Here is a 23,467-nt window from a genome sequence, read left to right on the forward strand (position 1 = left end):
GAAAAATGTGTATTCCAGGCCATCCCCAAAGTGACCTACTTGGACCATAGATTCAACAAGACCGTGTTACACCCGTTGGAAGATAAAGTGAGGGTAATCAAAGGTGCCTCGGCTCCAACATCTGTCCAGGAGCATAGGTCATTCCTTGGGCTGGTAAATTATCACAGAAAGGTCATGTACAACCTGGCCTCCATCTTTGCATCAACTCCTGAAAAAAGGCTTTGGCTAATGGACAGCATAAATAAGTCCAGGTAGTGGAAGGAGGATTGGCGGTCATTTTTGGAGACAGGAAGTTCCACCAATACTTCAGTTGATGAAAATTTGTGATAATAACAGATTACGAACCCATACTAGGTCTGCTTAAAACGGGACGAGTCTGTGCCACCCACAGCTTTGGGCCGAATTCAGCGGGGGACTCTAATACGAAGTTCCAATAATTACAAGTTGGAACACCATCTGGGAGACAGAGAAGCAAATGCAGATGCATTGAGCCACCTTCCTCTAGCAAGTACACTACCAGTGGTACGACCAATGGAACTGTCTGTAAAGGGTTTTAAACTTTTTGTACATACTTCCAGTCACAGCTGACAGTATCAGACTTTGGACACAAAGATCCAGGCCTGTCCAGATTAGATTCCATACAGGGTGGAAACTGGCCCTTCGGCCCAACAAGTCCACACCGACCCTCCGAAGAGCAACCCACTCAGACCCATTCCGCTACATTTACCTCTGACTAATGTACCTAGTACTATGGGCAATTTAACATGGCCAATTCACATAACCTGCACATCTTTGTACTGTGGGAGGAAACCAGAGCACCCAGAGGAAACCCACGCAGACATGGGGAGAATGTGCAAACTTCACACAGACAGTTGCCCGAGACAATAAGTGAATCTTCCTTGATCACAGGAATAGCACCGGCAGAATTGCCAATGGGGAGAAGACTGCAACAGGTTAAATCTTCGGGAGGATATCTTTGTGAAATAACATCAGGAACGCCTGTGCTGGACCCAAGACTCCACTATGCGAGAGGGAAGAGTTGCTACAAGGAATGACGTTTGGTGTAAGAACCACAGGTAAGAGGCAGGTTGGCAGGAGGTCAGTACCAGTAACGTGTAAAGTTCGGGATGGTGCGACAGTCCAGAACAAGCACGTGGACCATATGAAAGCCACGAACTCACAAACGGTGTGGAAGCAAAACATGTCCAGTTCCTCAGAACAGTTGGAACGGCTGCCAGAACCAGTGGGTTCACCCTCTCTGAGAAGCATTGATGAGACTGCGGAGTCTGAGAGGGGCATGACAGATGTAGCCGCATTGACACCTTTGCCAGCAGAGGAAGAGAGTAAATTCCTACCAAGGTGTTCCTGGCGCAAGAGGTGGCTCCCTCGCTTTACACAGCGTCCGGTTGGAGGAACCTAACCCAGTGACAAAATCCCCAGGAAGCTCTCCGAGAAAAAGGACCAGATTATGTCCTCGAAGGCAGAGGGAGGAATGTAGCGACTGTAATGAGGTCAGCCAGCTGCACTACAGAGAAAGTTAGTTTGCTGATAGGAACTGTACATCTGGTCCACTCAGACAGATATAAACAGGAGTGTCAGAGATTCTGGGTGCAGATTCTGATGAGGCTGAGCTAGAGTTAAGGACTTGCCACATGTAAATAAAGGGTGGCTTAGTGTTGGGATGCCAGCCTCTGTGGAGTTATTTCATTCAGGTTATCACTACTGCCCTGTGTCCACTTACTGTGCCATTGTACTATATTGAGGTTCCTGTTTTAATCTAAATCCATTCAGTGTTCTGGAAGTTCTCAGGGAGGAAGAACTAGCCAAGGATAATGTTCAGCAAGTTCAATATATCAAAGTATTTTTTTTAAAAGTATATCTTCTATTTCAGTACATTAAGGCCAATATCTCCTTCTTTTCTGATGATAGTACTCCATGCTGGCTCCCTTCAATCGGCTCAAAATGCTTCGGCCTTTGACAGGTAGAGATTACCTACATTAACAACAGATTCCAATAAGCTCCACAAAACTAACTGGTACATTCCTTATTTGTCTCATTCACCTTTCTTAAATACCTGAGGTACAATCGCAATTTTCCAATTTAAATGGATAATCCCTGAATCAAGAGTGCTTTGAAAGATCATGACCAAAGCATCTATAATTTCCTCAGCCATTTCCTTTCAGACCTTGTGGTGGAAACGGTCAGGTCTTGGAAATTAACCAGTCGAGTCATAGAGCTGTACAGCGTGGAAACAGACCCTTCAGTCCAATCTGTTCATACTGAGCAAGTATCCTGAATTAATCTGGTCCCATTTGCCAGTATTTGGCCCATATCCCTCTAAGCCCTTCCTCTTCATCTACCCATCCAGATGCCTTTTAAATGCTGTAATGGTACCAGCCTCCACCCACTTCCTCTGGCAGTTCATTCCATACACGCCCTACCCTCTGTATGAAAAGGTTGTCCCATTCGATCCCTTTTCAATCTTTACCCTCTCACCTTATACCTATGCCCTCTAGATTTGGACTCCCTACCCCAGGAGAAAGCTCTTGAATATTCACCCTATCCATGCTTCTTATGATTTTGTGAACCACTAAAAGGTCAGCCATCGGCCTCCAGGGAAAACAGTCCCAGTCTATTCCAATAGATTTGTACCATCATTTTTTTTCTCAAACTGTTTTCTTTCTGATGTTAACTTTGGTGAGATCCAGTCCTCAACTCCTTACTAATTACTATATATCCTCAAACATATGATCCTGTTCTCCTCTTGAGACTAAACAACACCGCAAAGTCATTCTTCAACATGCAGCTTTTTTAAGAGCTATGGAGCAAATGGAGTTGAAAGACAAACCAGGCACAATCTAACTAAGTGGCAAAATGGACTATCTTCTGTTTTAACCTATTCAATGCAACTCAATATTGATGCAGAATCAAAATTCAGTGTTGATCTAGCATCTAAAGTGACTACATTGCACTCCAGTGTCCACCCTTTATTCTTAAATACTGTTAACATGTCAATGGAGGGCTGATTTCCAGCAATGCAGTTTGATGGATTCTTCAAAGTTCAGTCAAACCCATCAACCTTACCTCACATCGGCCAGTAATGCAGACACCCTGATAGGTTCGGTCTCGGCACGATGTTCCATCCTGAGCAGGAACCATTAACTGCCTCTCTCCATCAATAGTGGTGCATTGCAAGTCACATGGTTTATTAGAAATATTAATGTGGTCATCTGTTGAGAGGAATAGAGAATAATGTCTGAATATACACAGCATTTACAAAAGGCCTGATGGTCTCAATGAACAAATTGAAGTACACGGGTATGATTTGCTTGCCATCACAGAGACATAGCTACACGGTGATCAAGATCAGGAACTGAACATCCAAGGAAATCCAGCATTCAGTAAGAGGTACGCAAAATAGAAATATAGTTGAAATCAGACTTTTAGAAAAGACAAGGTTTCTACATTAGTAAGGGAGGATGGGAAGGTCAAGATCTAGAATCACTTTGGATGGAGCTAATAAACAGCAAGGAGCCTCATCCTTTGGTGAACAATTTGAGCACAGTACAAATCAGGAAATCAGTGATGTGTACAATATTAGTACTTCACTAATAATGGGTGAATTCAACTTACACATAGGTTGGGTGAACAAAATCAGCAATAATGTTTTGCGAGATGAATTCCTGGTGTGTATACCTCGTGTTCTCTTATCTTTCATAGGATGCCGGTAAGACCAGCATTTGTTGCCCATTCTTCATCGCTTTTGAACTGAGTACCTTGTCAGACCTTTACAAAGGGCAGTTAAAGGTCAACCGTGTTGCGGTAGGTCTGGAGTTACATGTAGGCCAAATGAGGTAAGGATGGCAGATTTCCTTCCATAAAGGACACAGTAAACCAGATGGGGTTTCTTTTTCACAACAACTATTTATTGTTGTTATTGTCACAATCGCTTGGATTAACTTTATATTCAAGATCAGTTAATTGCATTCAAATTCTATCAGTTATCCTGGTGAGATTTGAACCCGTCTGCCCAGAGATTCAGCCTGGGCCTGTGGATTACTAGTGACATTCCCACAATTCCATACTTTCTGGAGCAATAGGCTGAGGAGCTAACTTGGATCGGGCGATTTGGATTTAGTGTTGTGTAATGTGAAAGCCTTGCTACAAAAGCACTTGGGAAACCATAATGTGAAACAATTTTGCATTTAGTTTGAAAGCAATAATTAATTCTAAAACTATGGTCCTAGATTTGAAGAAACAAAATTATGAAGGAATGCTGCCCAATCTATCACATCCATTAGAGAGAGTGCTGGTAGTCTTACTTGCAATGCCAAAAAGATTAATGCAGCATTTAGGAAGCTCTACTCTGAGCTGTACCAGTTGGAGGCTGTGAGGACAGATTGACAAAGATGGAGTCCTTTTTTAAGACTCTGGACCTTCCAGGTGTAACTTCAGAACAGGCGTCTTTTTTGAAGACCCCTCTGACAATCCAAGAGTTACACGAGGTGGTGAGGCAGCTCCAGAGTGGTAAAGCACCGAGCCCAGACGGACTTCAAAAGCACCGAGCCCAGACGGACTGTTTTACAAGGAGTTTATAGACATGCTGGCCGGGCAACTGTTGGATACGAGCAACTCCTTGTACTGTCAGGACTGCCTCGCATCCTCTGAGAGAAGCAAATATTTCTGTTATTCTCAAGAAAGGGAAAGCCCCAGAGGATTGCACTTTGTACAGGCCCATATCGTTACTGAATGTGGATTTTAAAATTCTGTCAAAAATGCTGACGTTGAGATTGGAGAGGGTTTTGCCCTTCATCATAAAGGAGGGCCAGACAGGTTTTATTAAGGATTGTAGGTCTACTAATAATATTAGAAGAGTGTTAAACATGGTTCAGGTACGCCAGCAAGGGTCAATTCTGGGCTTGGTAGCCTCCTTGGGTGTAGAGAAAGTGCAAGACTGGGTGGAGTGGTCATACCTCTTATGTACTGGAGCAGTTTGGTCTTGGAGGGGTTTTTGCTAGATGGGTGGCAGTGTTGTATAGTGATGCGAAAACAGCTTTTAAGAAATATCAATTGAATTCCCTACGATCTATCCTCTGTGGCTGACTATGGACCTGCAGTCAATCTGGCTAGACATCAAGACCTCCCAGGCAAAATGTCGCCTCATCAATTTGTTGTTTATGGACAAGATGAGGACTGTTACGGACCATTGCAGAAATCTGATTGTCCATAACACAGTTAAAGCATGGAGAATAATGTAATAAGGTCAGGGCAATTTACAAAAACCTTCCCAATTCACTCCCATAGTAGGAATGTTAGGAATCCATCCAGGGTCGGTGGACACTGGCTTTAAGCTCTGGGAGTCTAGAGGAGTGTCCTATTTGGGAGATTTGTTCGACAGAGAGGTCATGATGTCTTTTGAGCAGCTGAGCCAGAAATGTGAGCCATCTAGGAGGGACGTCTTTCATTACTTTCATTTTAGGGATTTTATACAGAAAAAGCCGACATTGATGGTTAGTCTCTGTAAGTCAGATATGAAGAGGAGAGTGCTTCAGTCCACGGGCGCTCTCTCAGTCACCACCCTCTATTATTTGTTAGGAGGTAATGTCTTGAAGGACATTGAGCGGCTGTGTGGAACCTGGACTCAAGAATTGGGGGTGGAGATCTCATCAGAGGAGTGGGAGGATATTTGGGAGAACGCAAGGAAGATTTCGATTTGCAACAGGACACAGGCTATGCAATTGAAAGTACTCCACAGGGCTCACTTGCACTGGAGCAGCTTGCGAAATTTAAGACAGGAGCGTCCCCAATGCGCCCAAATGTAAAACAGATGTTGGTACTCTTACTCATTGCTTGTGGTCACGCCACAAGCTTTGTAGGTATTGGGGTGCCATAGCGAGTGTTTTGGAAGGGGTTTTGGGAACTGAGGTCAAGGTGGATCCACTGTCCATCCTCTTGGATGTGCCAAATCTCCCCTGTTGGAATATGCATGGGACGAAACTGTTTAATATTCTTTCATTCTGTGCAAGGAAGAACATTCTAATGAGCTGGGTGTCAGAGAATCTCCCGGGACTCTCGGGGTGGCGTAGATTAGTTATGGAGCACATCCCCCTGGACTTCCTTACAAGTATGGGGCACCAGAAAACACAAAGGCGGCCCTTTCTGAATTACATAGATGCAGACTTGGGATTCTGGATCAATGGTGCTGGAAGAGCACAGCAGTTCTCAGATGAAGGGCTTTTGTAAGAGTAATGAGTAAGAGTACCAACATCTGTTTTACATTTGGGCACATTGGGGACGCTCCTGTCTTAAATTTCGCAAGCTGCTCCAGTGCAAGTGAGCCCTGTGGAGTACTTTCAATTGCATAGCCTGTGTCCTGTTGCAAATCGAAATCTTCCTTGCGTTCTCCCAAATATCCTCCCACTCCTCTGATGAGATCTCCACCCCCAATTCTTGAGTCCAGGTCCCGCACAGCCGCTCAATGTCCTTCAAGACATTACCTCCTAACAAATAATAGAGGGTGGTGACTGAGAGAGCGCCCGTGGACTGAAGCACTCTCCTCTTCATATCTGACTTACAGAGACTAACCATCAATGTCGGTTTTTTCTGTATAAAGAGCACATCAGATGAAGGGCTTTTGCCCGAAACGTCGATTTTGCTGAAGCTCCTCGATGCTGCCTGAACTGCTGTGCTCTTCCAGCACCATTGATCCAGAACCTGGTTTCCAGCATCTGCAGTCATAGATACAGACTTGTCAGCTACAGTGACCAGGACCTTTGTGTAGTCATGAGGGCTACGTCTGGAGGTCCAGGGGCCCGTGGGAGGAAGAATTCCGAACAAATATGGGTATGCTTATTGAAGATCCTGGTGGTGGTGAGCTTTGATGGGATTGCACTGAGTGCAGTAACTTAACTGAATGCAACTTAATCTACTTTGATTCAACTTGGCTTAATTTAGCTTTTTTAGTTATTTATTGAAATGAAGTTTTTGTAGGTTTTTTTCCTCTCTCCTCAGTGGTTTTTGAGGTAGAGCAGTAGTTTGTTTACTGTTATTGTTCTTATATAATAAGATTGTTATGATGTTTTGTAGTGATTTTGTAAAAAATTTAAAAAATTTTCTCAATTTACAAAAAAAACACAGTAAATGACAATGGAAAAGAATGTGAATTCAAGCGAGTAAGAAATATTAAAGCAGACTGTAAAAGCTTCTTAGGTATGTGAAAAGGAAAAGATTAGCTTAGACAATTGCAGGAACCATTACAGGTAGGACTGGAGAATACATGATGGACAATGTGGATGTACCAAAAAAACTAAACAGTTACTTTACAGCTGTCTTCATGGAATAAGTTACAGAAAATCTTCCAGAAATCTCATTAAATAATAACCAAAAGAAACTAGTATTAATAAAGAGGTTGTCCTGAAGAGTGACTGATTACTACACTGTTATCATTAACATGACATGGTGAATAGTGGTGGAAAATATTGTGCCTACGAGGAGCATCATAGTTGAACAATCAGCAAGCAAGTTAGAACTCATTTTGGACTTTGCTAAAGTACATGACAAAATCCTTGATTTGTTCACCACAGTACTAGAAAATGCTGAAAACATGGTGAAACATCCCCATAGATGAAAGTGAGGATTGCAGATGCTGGAGATCAGAGTTTTAAAAAGTGTTGCTGAAAAAGTGCAGCAGGTCAGGCAGCATCAAAGGAACAGGAGAATCGACGTTTCGGGCATAAGCTCTTCTTCAGGAATGAAGAAGGAATGCATTCCTGAAGAAGGGCTTATGCCCGAAACATCGATTTTCCTTTGATGCTGCCTGACCTGCTGCGCTTTTCCAGCAAGAAATGTTTAAGCTCTGAAACATCCCCATAGTTTAGATCACTGAAGAAAGGCAAGTGGTCAGGGAGCGTGCTACATTGATAGCAAGCGAGGGAAAATGAAACAAAGACTGTGGATGCAGGAGAACAAAATAGAAAAGGTTTTACTGAGTGGGTTGTGAACCTTATAAATTTGCTTTGCATGCATTTAAGGCAAAGATTGATAATCTGATCACTGATGGCATACAGCATAATGGGGATGGTGAGAGTAAAGGTCTTTGAAGTGCGTGATCAGCCATGACCATACTGAACTGCAGGGGAGGCTCGTCGGGCCAAATGGCCTCCTCCTGTTCCTATGTTTCTTTGAAACATCTAAGATTCTTACAGAGCACGACAGGGTGAATATAGATTGGGTGTTTCCTCTGGCTGGTAAGTCTAAAATTAGGGAACAATTTCAGAATCTCAGGCAAGTTATTTAAGATGGAGATGAGAAGCAGTTTCTTCAGTGATGATTCTCCGTAAATGTCTAGCCTATACAGCTTTGGAAGGTCAACAACTGAGCAGATTCAAGACAGATATCAATAGGTTTCTGGAGTCTAATGACACTAAGGGATGTGATGTTAGGGGGTCACAAGGGGTGGTTGAAAAGATGGGGTTTTAAAGATGACTACCATGCTCCTTACCTGGATACAGTGGAACCCAGTGATAGTATCGCCCACTGAATGCTTTGGCATTAAAAGCTGAGCATTGCTGTTGTTTGAAGCTGATGCCATTATTTGGACAGGACTATGGAGAAACAAGAATAAGAAAAATCTCACAATTATATGACATTTTCATGACCTCAGAATATCATCAAATGCTTTACAATGAATTACATACTTTTCTGAAGTGCAGTTATTGCCGTATTGTGAGAAAACCGCAGTATTTGCTGCTCACCGAAAATTCTGATGAACACCCAATTTGATAACATACTTTAATTCTGTTGATTGAGCGGTAAACATTGGCTGGAAAATACTGCTTGGATCATCTACAATCACTGAAGAGGGCAAATGAGACCACAGTTCAACATCTCATCACTGACAATACAGCACTCACTTCATATTGCACTGACATCAGTCAATATTTATGTCCATAAGTATCTTACTTGAGACCTGAACTCAGAAACAATGACTGGAGCCAAACCTGGCACAAGGGAAGATGGTTATGGTTAATTAATTGACCATTTATTAATTATTAATCATCTCAGCTCCAGGACATTTCTGCAAGAGTTCCTCAGAATAGTGACTTAGGCACAATCAGCTTCAGCTGCTTCATCAGTGACCTTCCCTCTATCGTAAGGTCAGAAGTGGGGATGTTCACTGATGACTGCACGATGTTCAGCACCATTTGCAACACCTCAGATACTGAAGCAGTCCATGTTCCATTGCAACAAGGCCTAGACAATATCCAGGCTTGGGTTAACACGTGACAGATAACATTTGTGCCGCAGAAGTACCAGGTAATGACCATTTCAAACAAGCGAGAATCTAACCATCTCCCCTTAACATTCAATGGCATCACCATCACTGAATATCCCATCATCAACATCCTGGGGTTACTAGAAATGCAACTGGACCTGACAAATAACTATTGTTGTTAGTTACAAGAGCCAGTCAGAGGCTGGGAATCCTGCAGCAAGTAACTCACCACTTGACTCCACAAAGCCTGTCTGTCATCTACAAGGTATGGGACTGGAATGAGATGGGCTATTGCCAACTTTGTGACTGCAGCTCCCACAGCACTCAAGAGACACAACACCAAAACCAGGAGAGAGCAGCTGGTTTTATCAGCATCCCATCCACCACTTTCAACATTCATTCCCTTCACACCAGTGCACGGTAGCAGCAGTGTATACCACCTGCATGTGTGAGTCAGTGTTGCATGTGACAGGATGCGACAGATGCAACTCTAGATTGTCCCCGGGTTCTAGGGTAACCAACCTCCGCTTACGAGGCAGGTGATTTAAAATTGACATTAGAAGGAATTTCTTCACCCAGAGAATTGATGGAATTCTCTACCGGAGAGGACTGTGAAAGATCAATTATTGAGAAGGTTCAGGACAGAACCTTCTGGAATATTAAGGGATATGGAGACAATGTGAGAAAGTGACATTGTCGAGGTGATCAGCCGTGATCTAGAATGACAAGTCTGGTTCAATGGGCTGAATGGCCTACTCAGACTCCTTTGTTCCTGTGTTCCAATGCACTGTAGCAACTCATCCAGGTTCCTTCGATTTGCTGGACCAGGTTGGACGAAGTTAAAAATCACACAACACTAGGTTATAGTCCAACAGGTTTATTTGAAAGCACTAGCATTCGGAACGCTGCTCCTTCATCAGGTAGTTGCCGACCACCTGCTGAAGAAGTAGCACTTTGAGAGCTAGTGCTTCCAGATAAACCTTTTGGACTATAACCTGGTGTTGGGAGGTTATTTCGACATTTAGTTCAAAATCCATGACCACACCAGCTAGAACAACAAGGTCAGCACAATGCTTTGTGTGTGGAAAATCATGACTCACAAACAGTGATTGAGTTTTTTGAGAAAGTAACCAAAGCAATTGATGAGGGCAGAGCATTGAACATTGTCTACACGGCCTTCAGGACAGTCTTTGACAAAGTTCCGCATGGTAGACTAATCAGTAAGGTTAGACCAGATAGGATTCAGGGTGAGCTTGCCAATTGAATAAAAAATTGGCTTGGTGGTAGGAGACAGAGGGTGGTGATAGAGAGTTAGTTTTTGGACTGGCGATCTGTGACCAGCAGTTTTCCAGAGATCGGTTCTCAGTCCACTTATGTTTTCATTTATATAAACGACTTGGTTGCGAATTTAGGAGGCATAGTTAGTAAGTTTGCAGATGACACCAAAATTGGTGGTATAGTTGACAGTGAAGAAGGTTATCTAAGATTACAAATGGATCTTGATCAATTGGACAAATGGACTGACGAGTGGCAAATGGAGATAAATCTGGATAAATGTGAGGTATTGCATTTTGATAAAATAAATAAGGGCAGGACTTATACAGTTAATGGCGGGGTCCTGGGTAGTGTTCAAGGAGAAAGTGAGGACTGCAGATGCTGGAGATCAGAGCTGAAAATGTGTTGCTGGAAAAGCACAGCAGGTCAGGTAGCATCCAAGGAATAGGATAATCAACGTTTCGGGCATGAGCCCTTCTTCAGGATGCAAATTCTTCCTGAAGAAGGGCTCATGCCCGAAACGTTGATTCTCCTATTCCTTGGATGCTGCCTGACCTGCTGTGCTTTTCCAGCAACACATTTTCAGCTCCTCAGTAGTGTTGTCAAACAAAGAGACCAGGGGTTCAGATACATGGTTGTGAGAAGGTTGCATCATGCATAGATAGGGTGGTTAAGGTGGCTTTTAGCACACTTGCCTTCATTGCTCAGACTATTGAGTATAGGAGTTGGGATGTCCTAATGAGGTGGTACAGGATGTTGAGGCCACTTTTGGAGTACTGCATATAGTTCTGGTTGCCCTGCGATAGGAAGGATATTATTAAACTGGAGAGGGTTCAGAAAAGACATACCAGGATGTTGCTGGGACTGAAGGGTTTGAGTTATAAGGATAGGCTGGGACATGTTTCACTGGAGTGAAGGAGGTTGAGGGGTGACCTTCTTGAGGTTTACAAAATCATGAGGGACATAGATAAAGTTAATAGCAAAGGTCTTTTCCCTAAGTTGGGTGAGTTAAAAACTAGGGGGAATATTTTTATGGTGAGAGGGGAAAGATTTAGAAAAGGGACCCGAGGGCAATTTTTTCACACAGTGGGTGCTTTGTGTGTGGAATGAACTGCCAGAGGAAGTGGTAGATGCAGGTACAGTTACAACATTTAAAAGACATTTGGATAGGTAGATGAATGGGAACGATTTAGTGATTTGATCAAATGCAGGCAAGTGAGACTAGTTTAGTTTGGGAACTTCGTTGACATGGACGGGTTGGACCAAAGGGTCTGTTTACGTGCTGTAGGACTCTGTATACATTGGAACACCACAACCTGCAAGTTTCCTTATTTGGAAAGACATCTCCATTCCTTCATTGTCACTGTGCCAAAATCCTGGAAACTTTTAACAGCACTGTGAGTGTATACTATATTCCAAAGAGTGCAGCAGTTTGGAAAGGAAGCTCGCCATTTTCTTGAGGGCAATTAGGAATGAGCAATAATTGCTGACCCAGCCAGCAATGCTCGGATCTCATGACTGTAGAGAAAATCTTCTGATTCACAGAGGTAAGTGCTATCAGTTGTGCCAAAGCTGACAGAAGGATGGTCTGGTACTATGAGGTGCGTGCCATTCTGCAGTGGCAATCGCAAAGTTTCTCTGTTTGACCCTTGAATCTTAGTTGTTGTTTATAAGAAGTTGGGCAGATAAAGGGAAAAAGTAAATTTTTTGGCAACACATAGTTCATTTAAAGCGAGGTCGGTGACTGTCAGACCAGGTAGAATCCCAAAAATAAATCCAATGGTGACCATAGGCAGTACAGACTCAATGAAGGAGAAGCATTGAATATCTGACATTGTTATTTGCGAGTGAGTTTGTACCAAAGAAGCAAGAATGAGGGGGGGGATGAAAGAAATAAGATAAAACAGACTTTGAGACACAGAAGTAGAAAATTTTACCTGGATTTGGCATAATTGGTAGCGCCGAGGTGATCCAGTGCAAAAGGTGTCATTCTTGTTTTGTGAAATTATACGTCTGCAACAAAAAAGCCACATTTCAATAAATATGCTGTACAGTTGAATCCAATTTAACAGCTCAAACCAAATTCTATCCTCTCATATAACTGGACTACAGCTTTCACCACCTAATGAAAGGTCCCAATACTGAAACATGAACACTTTCTTTCTGCACAGATGCTGCTTGACCTGCTGAGCATTTCCAACTTTTTCTGTTTAAAAGCAATTTTGAATTTTTGAAAACTATTTGGAAGTTGACCAATGTAACATCTATAATGGAGGAAATTCATTCAATGAATTAAGCAATGCAGAACAAAATGTTACTCTTTCTTAAATAGTTACATCAGCAAACTCCCAATGTGTGTCTTTCTCAGAAAGACCTATTGCTGTGTCAGGAAAGGGAAGCGCAATTGAAGAACCTTGACTGAAAGGTGAGCCATTTGCTAGAACTTTCTTCTTTCTCATTTCCTAATGATGACTCGGTTCAATCCGTTGGCCAGAATCTAATGATGCATCCCAATATGCTCAGTTTAGTGATCCAACCCAACTCACTCTCTGTGCTCTCCCATTTAGCCTCCCTTTCGGTATATGAGCAGAGTACTGCTCCATACTCCAGTTTTTGAAGACAACGTTCCAAGAAGAAAGAGAGAATTTACATTTTTATACAGCACCTTGAACTCCCTCCAAAATTTCCCACTGCATTTTAAGCTAATGAAATACCCTTGAAGTGTTACGTTACTGGTAAGGCAAAGCCAACAGTCAATATGCATACAGCAAGGTACACAACAAAAAGATTGGAAATGCTAGCACTTGTCCATAGATAAAGGGAGAAATCCCTTAACATCATCAAGTAGTCTGGAAGGGATACTTTTCGGAGGGTCAGTGTGGACTCAATAGGCCAGAACACCTCTGGGCCACCCGGACCAACCAACCCAACCACCCTGTGGCTCAACACTTCAACTCCCCCTCCCACTCCACCAAGGATATGCAGGTCTTTGGACTCCTCCATCGCCAGACCACAACAACACGACGGTTGGAGGAAGAGCGCCTCATCTTCCGCCTAGGAACCCTCCAACCACAAGGGATGAACTCGGATTTCACCAGTTTCCTCATTTCCCCTCCCCCCACCTTGTCTCAGTCAAATCCCTCGAACTCAGCACCGCCTTCCAAACCTGCAATCTTCTTCCTGACCTCTCCGCCCCCACCCGTCTGAGCTATCACCCTCACCTTGACCTCTTTCCACCTATCGCATTTCCGACGCCCCTCCCCCAAGTCCCTCCTCCCTACCTTTTATCTTAGCCTGCTGGACAAACTTTCCTCATTCCTGAAGAAGGGCTTATGCCCAAAACATCGATTCTCCTGTTCCCTGGATGCTGCCTGACCTGCTGCCCTTTTCCAGCAACACATTTTCAGCTCAGTTAATTGAATGCCTGATAACATAGTTTAGCCATGGATCAGGACCTTGCGATCTTGTTCAGATAATCCAAAATTCGGATAATCGAGGTTCCTCTGTAGATGGATTGGCCATGGTATATTGCCCATAGCATCTAGGGATGCGCAGGCTAGGTGGATTAGCCATGGGAAATGAAGGGTTAGGGGGATAAGGTGGATTTGGATGAGATTCTCTTCAGAGGGTTGGTGCAGTGTGTGCACCGCGTCAAAATTGAAATCATATGGAATGAACTGGGAACAGGTATCAAGTGAGACACATGCATTTCACACACACAAAGTTCAGGGATTGCAGCAGGAACTTTATCAGATCCAACCCGTTTGTTTAATTAACCATCTCGTCTCAGTGTTAAGGAATGAAGATTCAATCTGATATGCTGGTATTTGTATATGGGGAATGTGAGGGACAAGGACTAAATTCTTCACAAAAAGAAATAAGTATTAGGTCCGAAGCAATCACTGTGGTGTACTTCTTCTTCTGTATGCAACAACCACCTTCTCAGGCAAATCCCATGAAAGTCACAAAACACAAGGAATTCCCATTTCTTTTGGATGTTTGAACATGGAATGCAACAATTCAGGAAGGCAGTTCACCATCACCTTCTCAACAGCAGCCAGTCCAGCCAGCAACAACCTGGAGCTGTGATGTTGAAAGAAACTCAAGCATTTTAATGAGCCTGATCTCCAAGTTAAAGTGGAAATTTGTTCCTTCAACTCAGCTATTCATTTTGCTGTAAAAGGATGAGGAGAGGCTGATTGCTGGATTGAAGAACCTTGCCATCCACGTTACAGAAGACAGGCATCCAGACGACTGTCAATTCTTTCACTGTGCCCATTGCTCAGGACAGCAATTTATATTTTTTGTTTCTCTATGCAGAGATAATAAAGGTGGTGCGTAGAGTGTAAAGGCAAAGTGAAATTATCAAGTCCAGAGGGAAGAATCAGTCAGAAAGGGCTTAATAAAGCCTTGCAAAAGCAGCTTAAGAACAAAGCAGAGGGTTTTATAGAGGGAGTTGGGAAGCACACAGTCATGACAGGCAATAATATTTTTACTGAGGAACTTGCTCTGTCCCAGGGGCCTTCAGAGGAATGGAAAGGTCTGGGGACACATGGTAACTCAGCAGACAGGAGAGACGAGTGTGCGATACACCGTCACAACCAACCTAACCTCGAGTGAAGAGCAACCAGTTCAAGAGAAACTATGGAAGGGCTACAGGAAAGTCAGGACAACATTCCAAAGGCATGGCATAACTTAGTCCGCATCAACATTCAAGTGTATCCAAAATTTCTTGCGCCTCTCACATCCCTGATTTTCATCGGTCCACTATTGGCAGACCAATGCCATTGTAGTGACAGATGGCTGAGCCTGCAATAGGAAGTGAACAGATTCCCACGGACGGGGAAAGTGTCGAGAGGGGCCACAGTGGGGAGCCTTTCCCAAGATACAGACTGAATTAGCTCGGGTTAAGAAAACCGAGTGCAAGGTCAGGAGTCACAGCACAATGGCAGAGGAGGAAGTGAACTTTCACCTCAGCCTTTTACATATGAAAAGCACAGCCGGGGAGCCCTTATCAGCAAGGGGTCTAAAAGGGCTCACTGCGAACAAGCCACACCATCTGAGAAGCTTTCCTTTAAAGTCACACTAATGCTTTCAAAAAAAAACAATTTGCATTAAGCCACCATGTGAATATCCAAGGAATTCCCACGCTGTATCCTGCCTTGAAAAAAACGCACTTCATCCAACCCCTTTGTATTTAGACTTTACATTTAAATAACATGCTTAATGATGATGAGACGTCTGTGTGTCTTCAGGAAATAAGACTCAGAGGAAAGAGTTTAACATATGACCTGAAAGTCTGCACAGCGTTTTAACTTCTACTAATGTGCTGGCAGTCCTGCTGTTGATTTCATTTTGTACAATCCCATTGTTTTAAAAAAAAACAAAAAAAAGTGATCCCAATCAGGTCCTCCCTCATCATAAAGGTCTGCTTTAAATACTCTGTTCAAATTACTCAAGTAAAAATACACAGCACAGCTAGTCATACTAAAATAAATCCAGGAAGAAAAAAGCAGACATGTTTGAATGGCTTGTTTTACCATCATCCTGAGCACTTCTCCTCTGGGCACTGATAGTAGCCCTCCTCGATCTCTACAAAATGGAGTTTTGTTTCTCCAGAGTAAGTGAGACACAAGTCTCAGGGGAGCTAATGTCAAACCTTAACCCATTTCCCAGTGATCAATACTGGATGCCAGGATGCAGAAGATACAGCATCCTTGACAGTTATGTATCTCTCAGACTTATTTTCAATTACTTCATGAGAAATGGGCACCTTCGGAAAGGCCAACATTTGTTGCCGATGAGCTCATTGGACCATTGCGGAGCACTTGGTGCAAGTACACCTGCAATGCTGTTAAGAAGGATGTTTCAGAAATTTGACCCAGCAACAGTGATATCATTCCAGGTTGGGATGGAATGTGTTTTGCAGGGAACCTTGAAGCTGGTGGTGTTCCCATCAGTCTGCCTGCCCTTGTCCTTCTAGATGGAAGGTGCTGTCAAAGGAGGGTCAATGAGTTGCTATAGTGTATAGTGTACCTTGTTACATGTATTACAGGTAACCAAGGTCTATATTCTAGCTCTTAATGTAAGCATGCCAAATCAATATGCCTGTCCAGATAAAATGGTTTAATGTACAGCATAACTAAATCGTTAACTGTTCTCCCCAAACAGCACCTTATTTTTTTTTAAACTCATACAGAAGGTTATGGGCATCGCTGGCAAGATAAAGATTTACTGACTATTACTAACTACCCCTGAGAAGATGGGGGTGAGCCAACGTCTTGAGCCACCCACAGTGCTGTTAGAATCACAATCATTAAACTGGTACAGCACAGGAGGCCAATCAGCCCATCATGCCTGTACTGGTTCTATTACCTAGTGTCAACCTCCTGTCTTTTCCCAAAATCCCTGCTCACCATTTCCATCCAAATAATCATTCAACACCACCGTAAATGCCACAATTGAACCTGTCTCCACCACATTTCCATGCAATCCATTCTGCTTGCTGTGTGGAAAAAGGTCATTCTCACGTCTATGCCCCCCCTCATTCGTTTTTCTTTTATAAGCAGGAATATTCTCTCCCTATTTACTCTATCCAGCCCACTCATGATTCTGAAGACCTCTATTAAATCTCCTTTCATCCTTTTTCTCCTTGAGAACAGTCCCGACATCTTCAATCCATCCTCATTTCTCCTTCCTGGAGCCACTCTTGTAAATAGTTTCTACGATCTCACCGATGCAATTACATCTTTCTTGTGTTGCGGGGCCCACAACTGCACATAGCAGTCCAGCCGATATTTAACAAACGTCTCGTACAAGTTCAATATCACCCTATTCTTTTGTGCTCTTGTACTACTTGCAGGGAGTTCTAGGAGTTTGGTTTATTGATGGAGGAATGGTCAATAAGGTTCCAAGCAAGGGTCAAAACAAGTTTTCTTTTCCAAGAGTCACTGTTTAAGATTTTCATGAAAAACATTTTTTTTCTGATATTTGCGCGCTACTACTCACCAGGGGTTCCTTATATCTAAAACAGTTCTCAAAGCAGGTCACTCCTAACAATATTACCATCGATGGATGTATCTGTGACAGTGACGGTGAAGTGGTTTGTTTCTCCTTCAAGTTGCTTCCCTCACCATCTGCCCAACTTGGGCAGATAAGTTTTTCAGGACTTAGTCAGCTTGGACAGTAGTGGTGCTACCAAACATTGAAGTGTCCCTCCCAGCTTACTCTGTGTTCTTATCACCCTTAGTGCCTCTTCCAACTGGTGCTCAACTGGGCAGGGGTACTGATTCATCAGCTGACCGAGTTGTGCAGACAGTGACAACCAGGAAGATTCCACATCCATTTTTAATTCCTCTCCAAAAACAAGAACACCTTGATCTCTCCATCCTTGCAAACTTGTGCCCATCTTACTTGGAACTTGGTTTGAATCCTCCCAATCAGGTTTCAGCCGCTGCCCCAGTCTTATCAAAGTCACAAATGATATCCTATGTAACTATGAGAAAGGTGAACTGTCCCTCCTGATCCTACCCGACTTGTCTGCAAACACTGACGCAGGTGACCACACCATACTCTTCCAACCCTCTCGACTGCCATCCTCTGGGTTGCACTGCTCTCATCCAAGGACTGACTGAATGAAACCAGAGTATCACCTGCAACGGTTTCTCTTCCTGCTCCCGACACTTTAACTCTGGTGTTCCCAAGGATCTATCCTTGGTGCTTCCCTTTACTCACCGACATGTTGCACCTCAGCAATATCTTTTGACAGTGTGGTGTTAGTTTTTGCAACACTCAGTTCAACAAATCCACTGATGCTAAATTATCAGACAGCTCATCTGACATCTTGTACTGGATGAGCAGAGATTTCCTTTAATGAAATATTGGCTGGGCTGAGGCCACTGTTGACAATCCTCATACCAAACTCTGTTCCTTAGCAACCAAGTCACCAAATTCCTCTCTCCGGCAACTGTGTTAGATTAAATTAGTCTGTTCACAACATTCATACCATATTTGACAGAGTTGAGTTTCTGACCACATATTTATACCATCACTAAGGCCACCTTCTCTGTAACATCACCCCAAATTTGTTCCTGTCTGTAATCACATGCTGCTGAAGCTCATTCATGTCTGTATCACCTACACATTTGACTATTCCATCATACACCAGACTGGTCTCCCATAAACCTTTGGTGCTTGTCTTAACACACAGGGTTCCATTTCTCCTATCACATCAATGCTCACTGATTTGCACTGGCTCCTATTCAAACAACATCTTGATTGTAAAGCTCTTATTCTAGTTTACAAACCCCTCCATTGCTTCGGTCATCCTCCTCCTACCCACGTAATCTCCTCCAGTCCTCATTTGGGCATCTCATATTTGAATTGCTTCGCTGTTGTTGGTCTCACATATAGCCTAGGCCCTAAGTTCAAGAATCCCTCGCCAATACTTCTCCACCTTTCCATTTTGCTCCCCTCCTTTCAGATATTCCTTATAATCCACTCTCTGATCAAGCTGTTAGTCACCAGTCTAAATATCTCTTTATGTGGCCCAATGTCATAAGACATAAGACATAGGAGTGGAAGCAAGGCCTTCGGCCCATCGAGTCCACTCCACCATTTAATCATGGCTGATGGGCGTTTCAATTCCACTTATACCTACTCTCCCCGTAGTCCTTAATTCCTTGCGAGATTAAGAATTTATCAATCTCTGCCCTGAAGACACTCAATGTCCCGGCCTCCACTGCGCTCGTGGCAGTGAATTCCACAGGCCCACCACTCTCTTGCTGAAGAAATGTCTCCTCATTTCCATTCTAAATTGACCCCCTCTAATTCTAAGGCTGTGCCCATGGGTCCTAGTCTTCCCACCTCATGGAAACAATTTCCCAGCATCTACCCTTTCTAAACCATGCATTGTCTTGTAAGTTTCTATTGGATCTCCCCTCAAACTCATCCATGTGAATCTCCGCTGGACACGCTCCAGTGCCAGTATGTCCTTCCTGAGGTGTGGGGCCCAAAATTGGACACGGTATTCTAAATAGGGCCTAACTAGAGCTTTATAAAGTCTCAGTAGTACCTCACTGTTTTTATATTTCAACCCTCTTGAGATAAATGACAACATTACATTTGCATTATTAACCACAGACTCAACCTGCAAGTCAACCTTTAGAGAATCCTGTACGAGCACTTCCAGATCCCTTTGTACTTTGGCTTTATGAATTTTCTCACCGCTTTAAAAAATAGTCCATGCCTGTGTTCTTTTTTCCAAAGTGCAAGACCTCGCATTTGCTCACGTTGAATTTCATCAGCCATTTCTTGGACCACTCTCCTAAACTGTCTAAATCTTTCTACAGCCTCCCACCTCCTCAAAACTACCTGCCTGTCCACCTAACTTCGTATTGTCGGCAAACTTCAACAGAATTACCCCAGTCTCTTCATCCAGATCATTTATATATAAAGCAAACAGTTGCGGCCCCAACACTGAACCCTACAGGAGCCACTTGTCACCAGCTGCCATTCGTAAAAAGAACCTTTTATCCCAACTCTCTGCCTTCTGTCAGACAGCCAATCTCCAATCCATGTCAATAGTTCACCTCGAACCCCATGGGCCCTCGCCTTAGTCAGCAGCCTCCCATGAGGCACCTTATCAAAGGCCTTTTGAAAGTCTAGATAGAAAACATCCATGTCGCATTTTGTAATGTTCCTGTGAGTCACCTTGGGAATGTTTCATTAGGTTAATGGTAATATATAAATGTAAGTTGTTGAATTATTAGCAAAGTGCTGAACTATATTGTGGGTGCATTGTTCTGAAATGTCACAGCCACCTTTCATATCCACTAGCATCCTGCTCCTCAAAAATCTTACTTTGCTCACTGTGACCTTGTGAACTACCAATCAATCTCCCAACTACTTTTCCCTGCAAGAATTCGTTAAATGGGTTGTCACCTCCAATGTTCCTGCAACACAATGTGTGAACCTCTCCAGTTGGGTTCCTAGCAACCTTGCCCCTTGCCACAAGTACAGCATGACAACTGACTCTTCAGTCAACTCGTGCATGCCACCCAGATTTTAGAGTCATAGAGATGTACAGCACGAAAACATACCCTTCATTCCAACTCGTCCATACCAACAAGAAAGCCCAACTTAATCTAATCGCACCTGCCAGCACCCAGCCCATATCCTTCCAAACCCTTCCTCTTCATATAACCATCCAGATACCTTTTAAATGCTGTAATTGTACTAGCCTCCACCACTTCCTCTGGCAGCCCATTCCACGCACAGACCACCCTGTGTGTGAAAAAGCTGCCCCTTAGGTCCCTTTCATTTTTTTCCCCTCTCACCCTAAACCTATGCCCTCTAGTTATGGACTCCCCCATCCCAGGGCAAAGACTTTGTCTATTTATCCTATCCATGCCCCTCATGATTTCGTAAACCTCTACAAGGTCAGCCCTCAGCCTCTGACACTCCAGAGAAAACATCCCTAGCCTACTCAAACTCTCCCTACCGCTCAAATCCTCCAAACCTGGCAACATCCTTGTAAATCTTTTCTGAACCCTTTCAAGTTTCACAACATCCTTCCGATAGGAAGGAGACCAGAATTGCACACAATATTCCAAAAGTGGCCTAACCAATGTCCTGTACAGTTGCAATATGACCTCCTGACTCCTATACTCAATACTCTGGCCAACAAAGGAAAGCATACCAAATGTCTTCTTCACTATCTTATCTACCTACAACTCTACTTTCAAGGAGCTATGAACCTGTACTCCAAGGTCTGTTTCTAAATTAATCTAGTCTCATTTGCCAATATTTGGGGGCCATATCCCTCTAAATCCTTCCTAAACATGTACTCATCCAGATGCCTTTAAAATGCTGTAATTGTACCAGCCTCCGCCACTTCCCCTGGCAGCTCATTCTATACACGCACCACCCTCTGCATAAAAATATTGTCCCTCAGATCCCTTTTAAATCTTTCCCCTCTCACCTTAATCCTATGCCTTCTAGTTTTGGACTCCCCTACCCTTGGAAAAAGACCTTAGCTAGTCACCTTACAATGCCCCTCATGATTTTATAAACTTCTATAAGATCACCCCTCAGCATCCAATGCCCCAGGGAAAATAGCTCCAGCCTAATCTGTCTCTCCCTTTATCTCAAACCTAGCAACATCATTATAAATCCTTTCTGAATCCTTTCAGGTTTAACAACATCTTTCCTATAGCAGGGAGACCAGAATTGAATGGAAGATTCCAAAAGTGGCTTAACCAATCCCCTGTACATCTGCAACAAGACATCACAAATCCTATACTCAAAGCAGTGACCAATAAAGGAAAGAATACTATATTGCCTTCTTCTCTGCCCTGTCTATCTGCAATTCCACCTCCCAGGAGCTATGCATCTGCACCCAAGGTATCTTTGTTCGGGAAAACTCCTCAGGACCCTACCATGAAGTGTATACGTCCTGCTCTGATTTTCCTTACCAACATGCAACACCTCACATTTATCTGAATGAAAGTCCATCTGCCATTCCTGGGCCCATCTGATCAAGGTCCTGTTGTACTCTAAAAGGTAACCTTCTTCACTGTCCGCCATACCTCCAATTTTGGCCTCATCTGCAAACCTGCTAATCATTCCTCCTACATTCACATCTGAATCATTTGTATAAATGACAAAAAGTAGTGGGCCCACCACCAATCCCTGTGGAACACTGCTGGTCACAGGCCTCCAGTCTGGAAAACAACCCTCCACCCTCTGTCTCCTAGCTTCAAGCCAATTTTGTATCCAATTGGCCATCTCTCTCTGGATTCCATGCGATCTAACCTTGCCCACCAGCTTTCATACGGATTTGGCTCCTTCTAAAGACATAAATTACATCACAAGTAACGGTAACCATCCATCCCTACTTTACAACAGTTGTTACGGTTAAGGACATCATCCCCCTGTTACCCCCTCCCCATTTCTCCAGCTCATTGAGACAACCAAGTTACCAAGAACATGAAGTGTCAGCTATGCAGTGAGGGAATGTAGCCAAGTGTAGGCAGTAGCAGGTGCACTTTCCCAAGAGGACCAGTGACTGGCTCACATTCAGTGTCCCACAGCACTGCAGACAAAGCATCCCTGCTCATTTATTTCTACTGGGGCCAGCTTACAGGTAAACTGGTAAATGCAATTTCATAGCGCTGCGCAGTGAGGTTTGAGCACACAACCTCTATAGTATGAGCCCAAGACCCAAGCTTACCACTTAGGAGTCCTGCAAATGCAAAGTGAGAGTCAGAGAGAGAGAGAGAGAGAGAGAGAGAGAGAGAGAGAGAGAGAGAGAGAGAGAGAGAGAGAGAGAGAGAGAAAGTGAGAGAAAGCTGTAAATATAAGACCAGCAGTGACAGCAGCAATTCAGAATCCATTGCAAGCAATGAGACACCAGAGAGAAATTAATATCCCATAAAAAGGATTCACCGTCTTCCTATTTTTCAGTGTAAATATAGCAACAGCAATACCAAGAATTCCACCCCTTGCACGGGTTGCCTTGATAAATCAAAACCAGACCTGGCTCAGGCAGTAATCCCTCTCTGCTGCTCTTCAAAGTGCCGCAGCTATTCAAGCAGCAGCTTTCAAGTATCAGGTTTACAGCCTGGGGTCACTGGCTGGCATGGGGCATGTCCTACTGCAGGGTGACAAGAGAGTGTGAGCAGAATGAAATGAGACACAACATTAGCTGATCGATCACACCACAAAAGAATCTTTCAAGTTTCAGCGCCCGACAGAGACAGTGGATCAGCAGAGGCCGCATTCTGAACAGCAAATTCATTCCATTTGGACCCTCAATACTATTCATAATTTTGACCGACCAGTGGATGTTCCCATTGCGTTTGCAGCACCGAACCACTCCTACAAGCCTTAAACATTCATTCTTCGATAACTACTTCT

The 23,467-nt window shown here is 43.5% G+C and overlaps 1 protein-coding gene across 3 annotated transcripts in view; it reads right to left on the reverse strand.

Moving 5' to 3' along the window:
- Positions 1–23,467, reverse strand: part of LOC122554649 (ADAMTS-like protein 2) — a 122,952-nt gene that overhangs the window by 68,555 nt on the left and 30,930 nt on the right. For all 3 annotated transcript variants that reach the window (XM_087990286.1, XM_043700011.2, XM_087990285.1), the window contains exons 3-5: positions 12,487–12,562; positions 8,501–8,603; positions 3,085–3,230 (exon numbers count right to left, since the gene is read on the reverse strand). In XM_087990286.1, coding sequence (XP_087846412.1) covers positions 3,085–3,230; positions 8,501–8,603; positions 12,487–12,562 — 325 coding nt within the window. The remainder of the gene's footprint in view (positions 1–3,084; positions 3,231–8,500; positions 8,604–12,486; positions 12,563–23,467) is intronic.

Source organism: Chiloscyllium plagiosum, unplaced genomic scaffold (genome assembly GCF_037043375.1).
Source record: "Chiloscyllium plagiosum isolate Xiang-an unplaced genomic scaffold, Cpla_swu_hap1 HiC_scaffold_9, whole genome shotgun sequence".
Taxonomy (NCBI): domain Eukaryota; kingdom Metazoa; phylum Chordata; class Chondrichthyes; order Orectolobiformes; family Hemiscylliidae; genus Chiloscyllium; species Chiloscyllium plagiosum.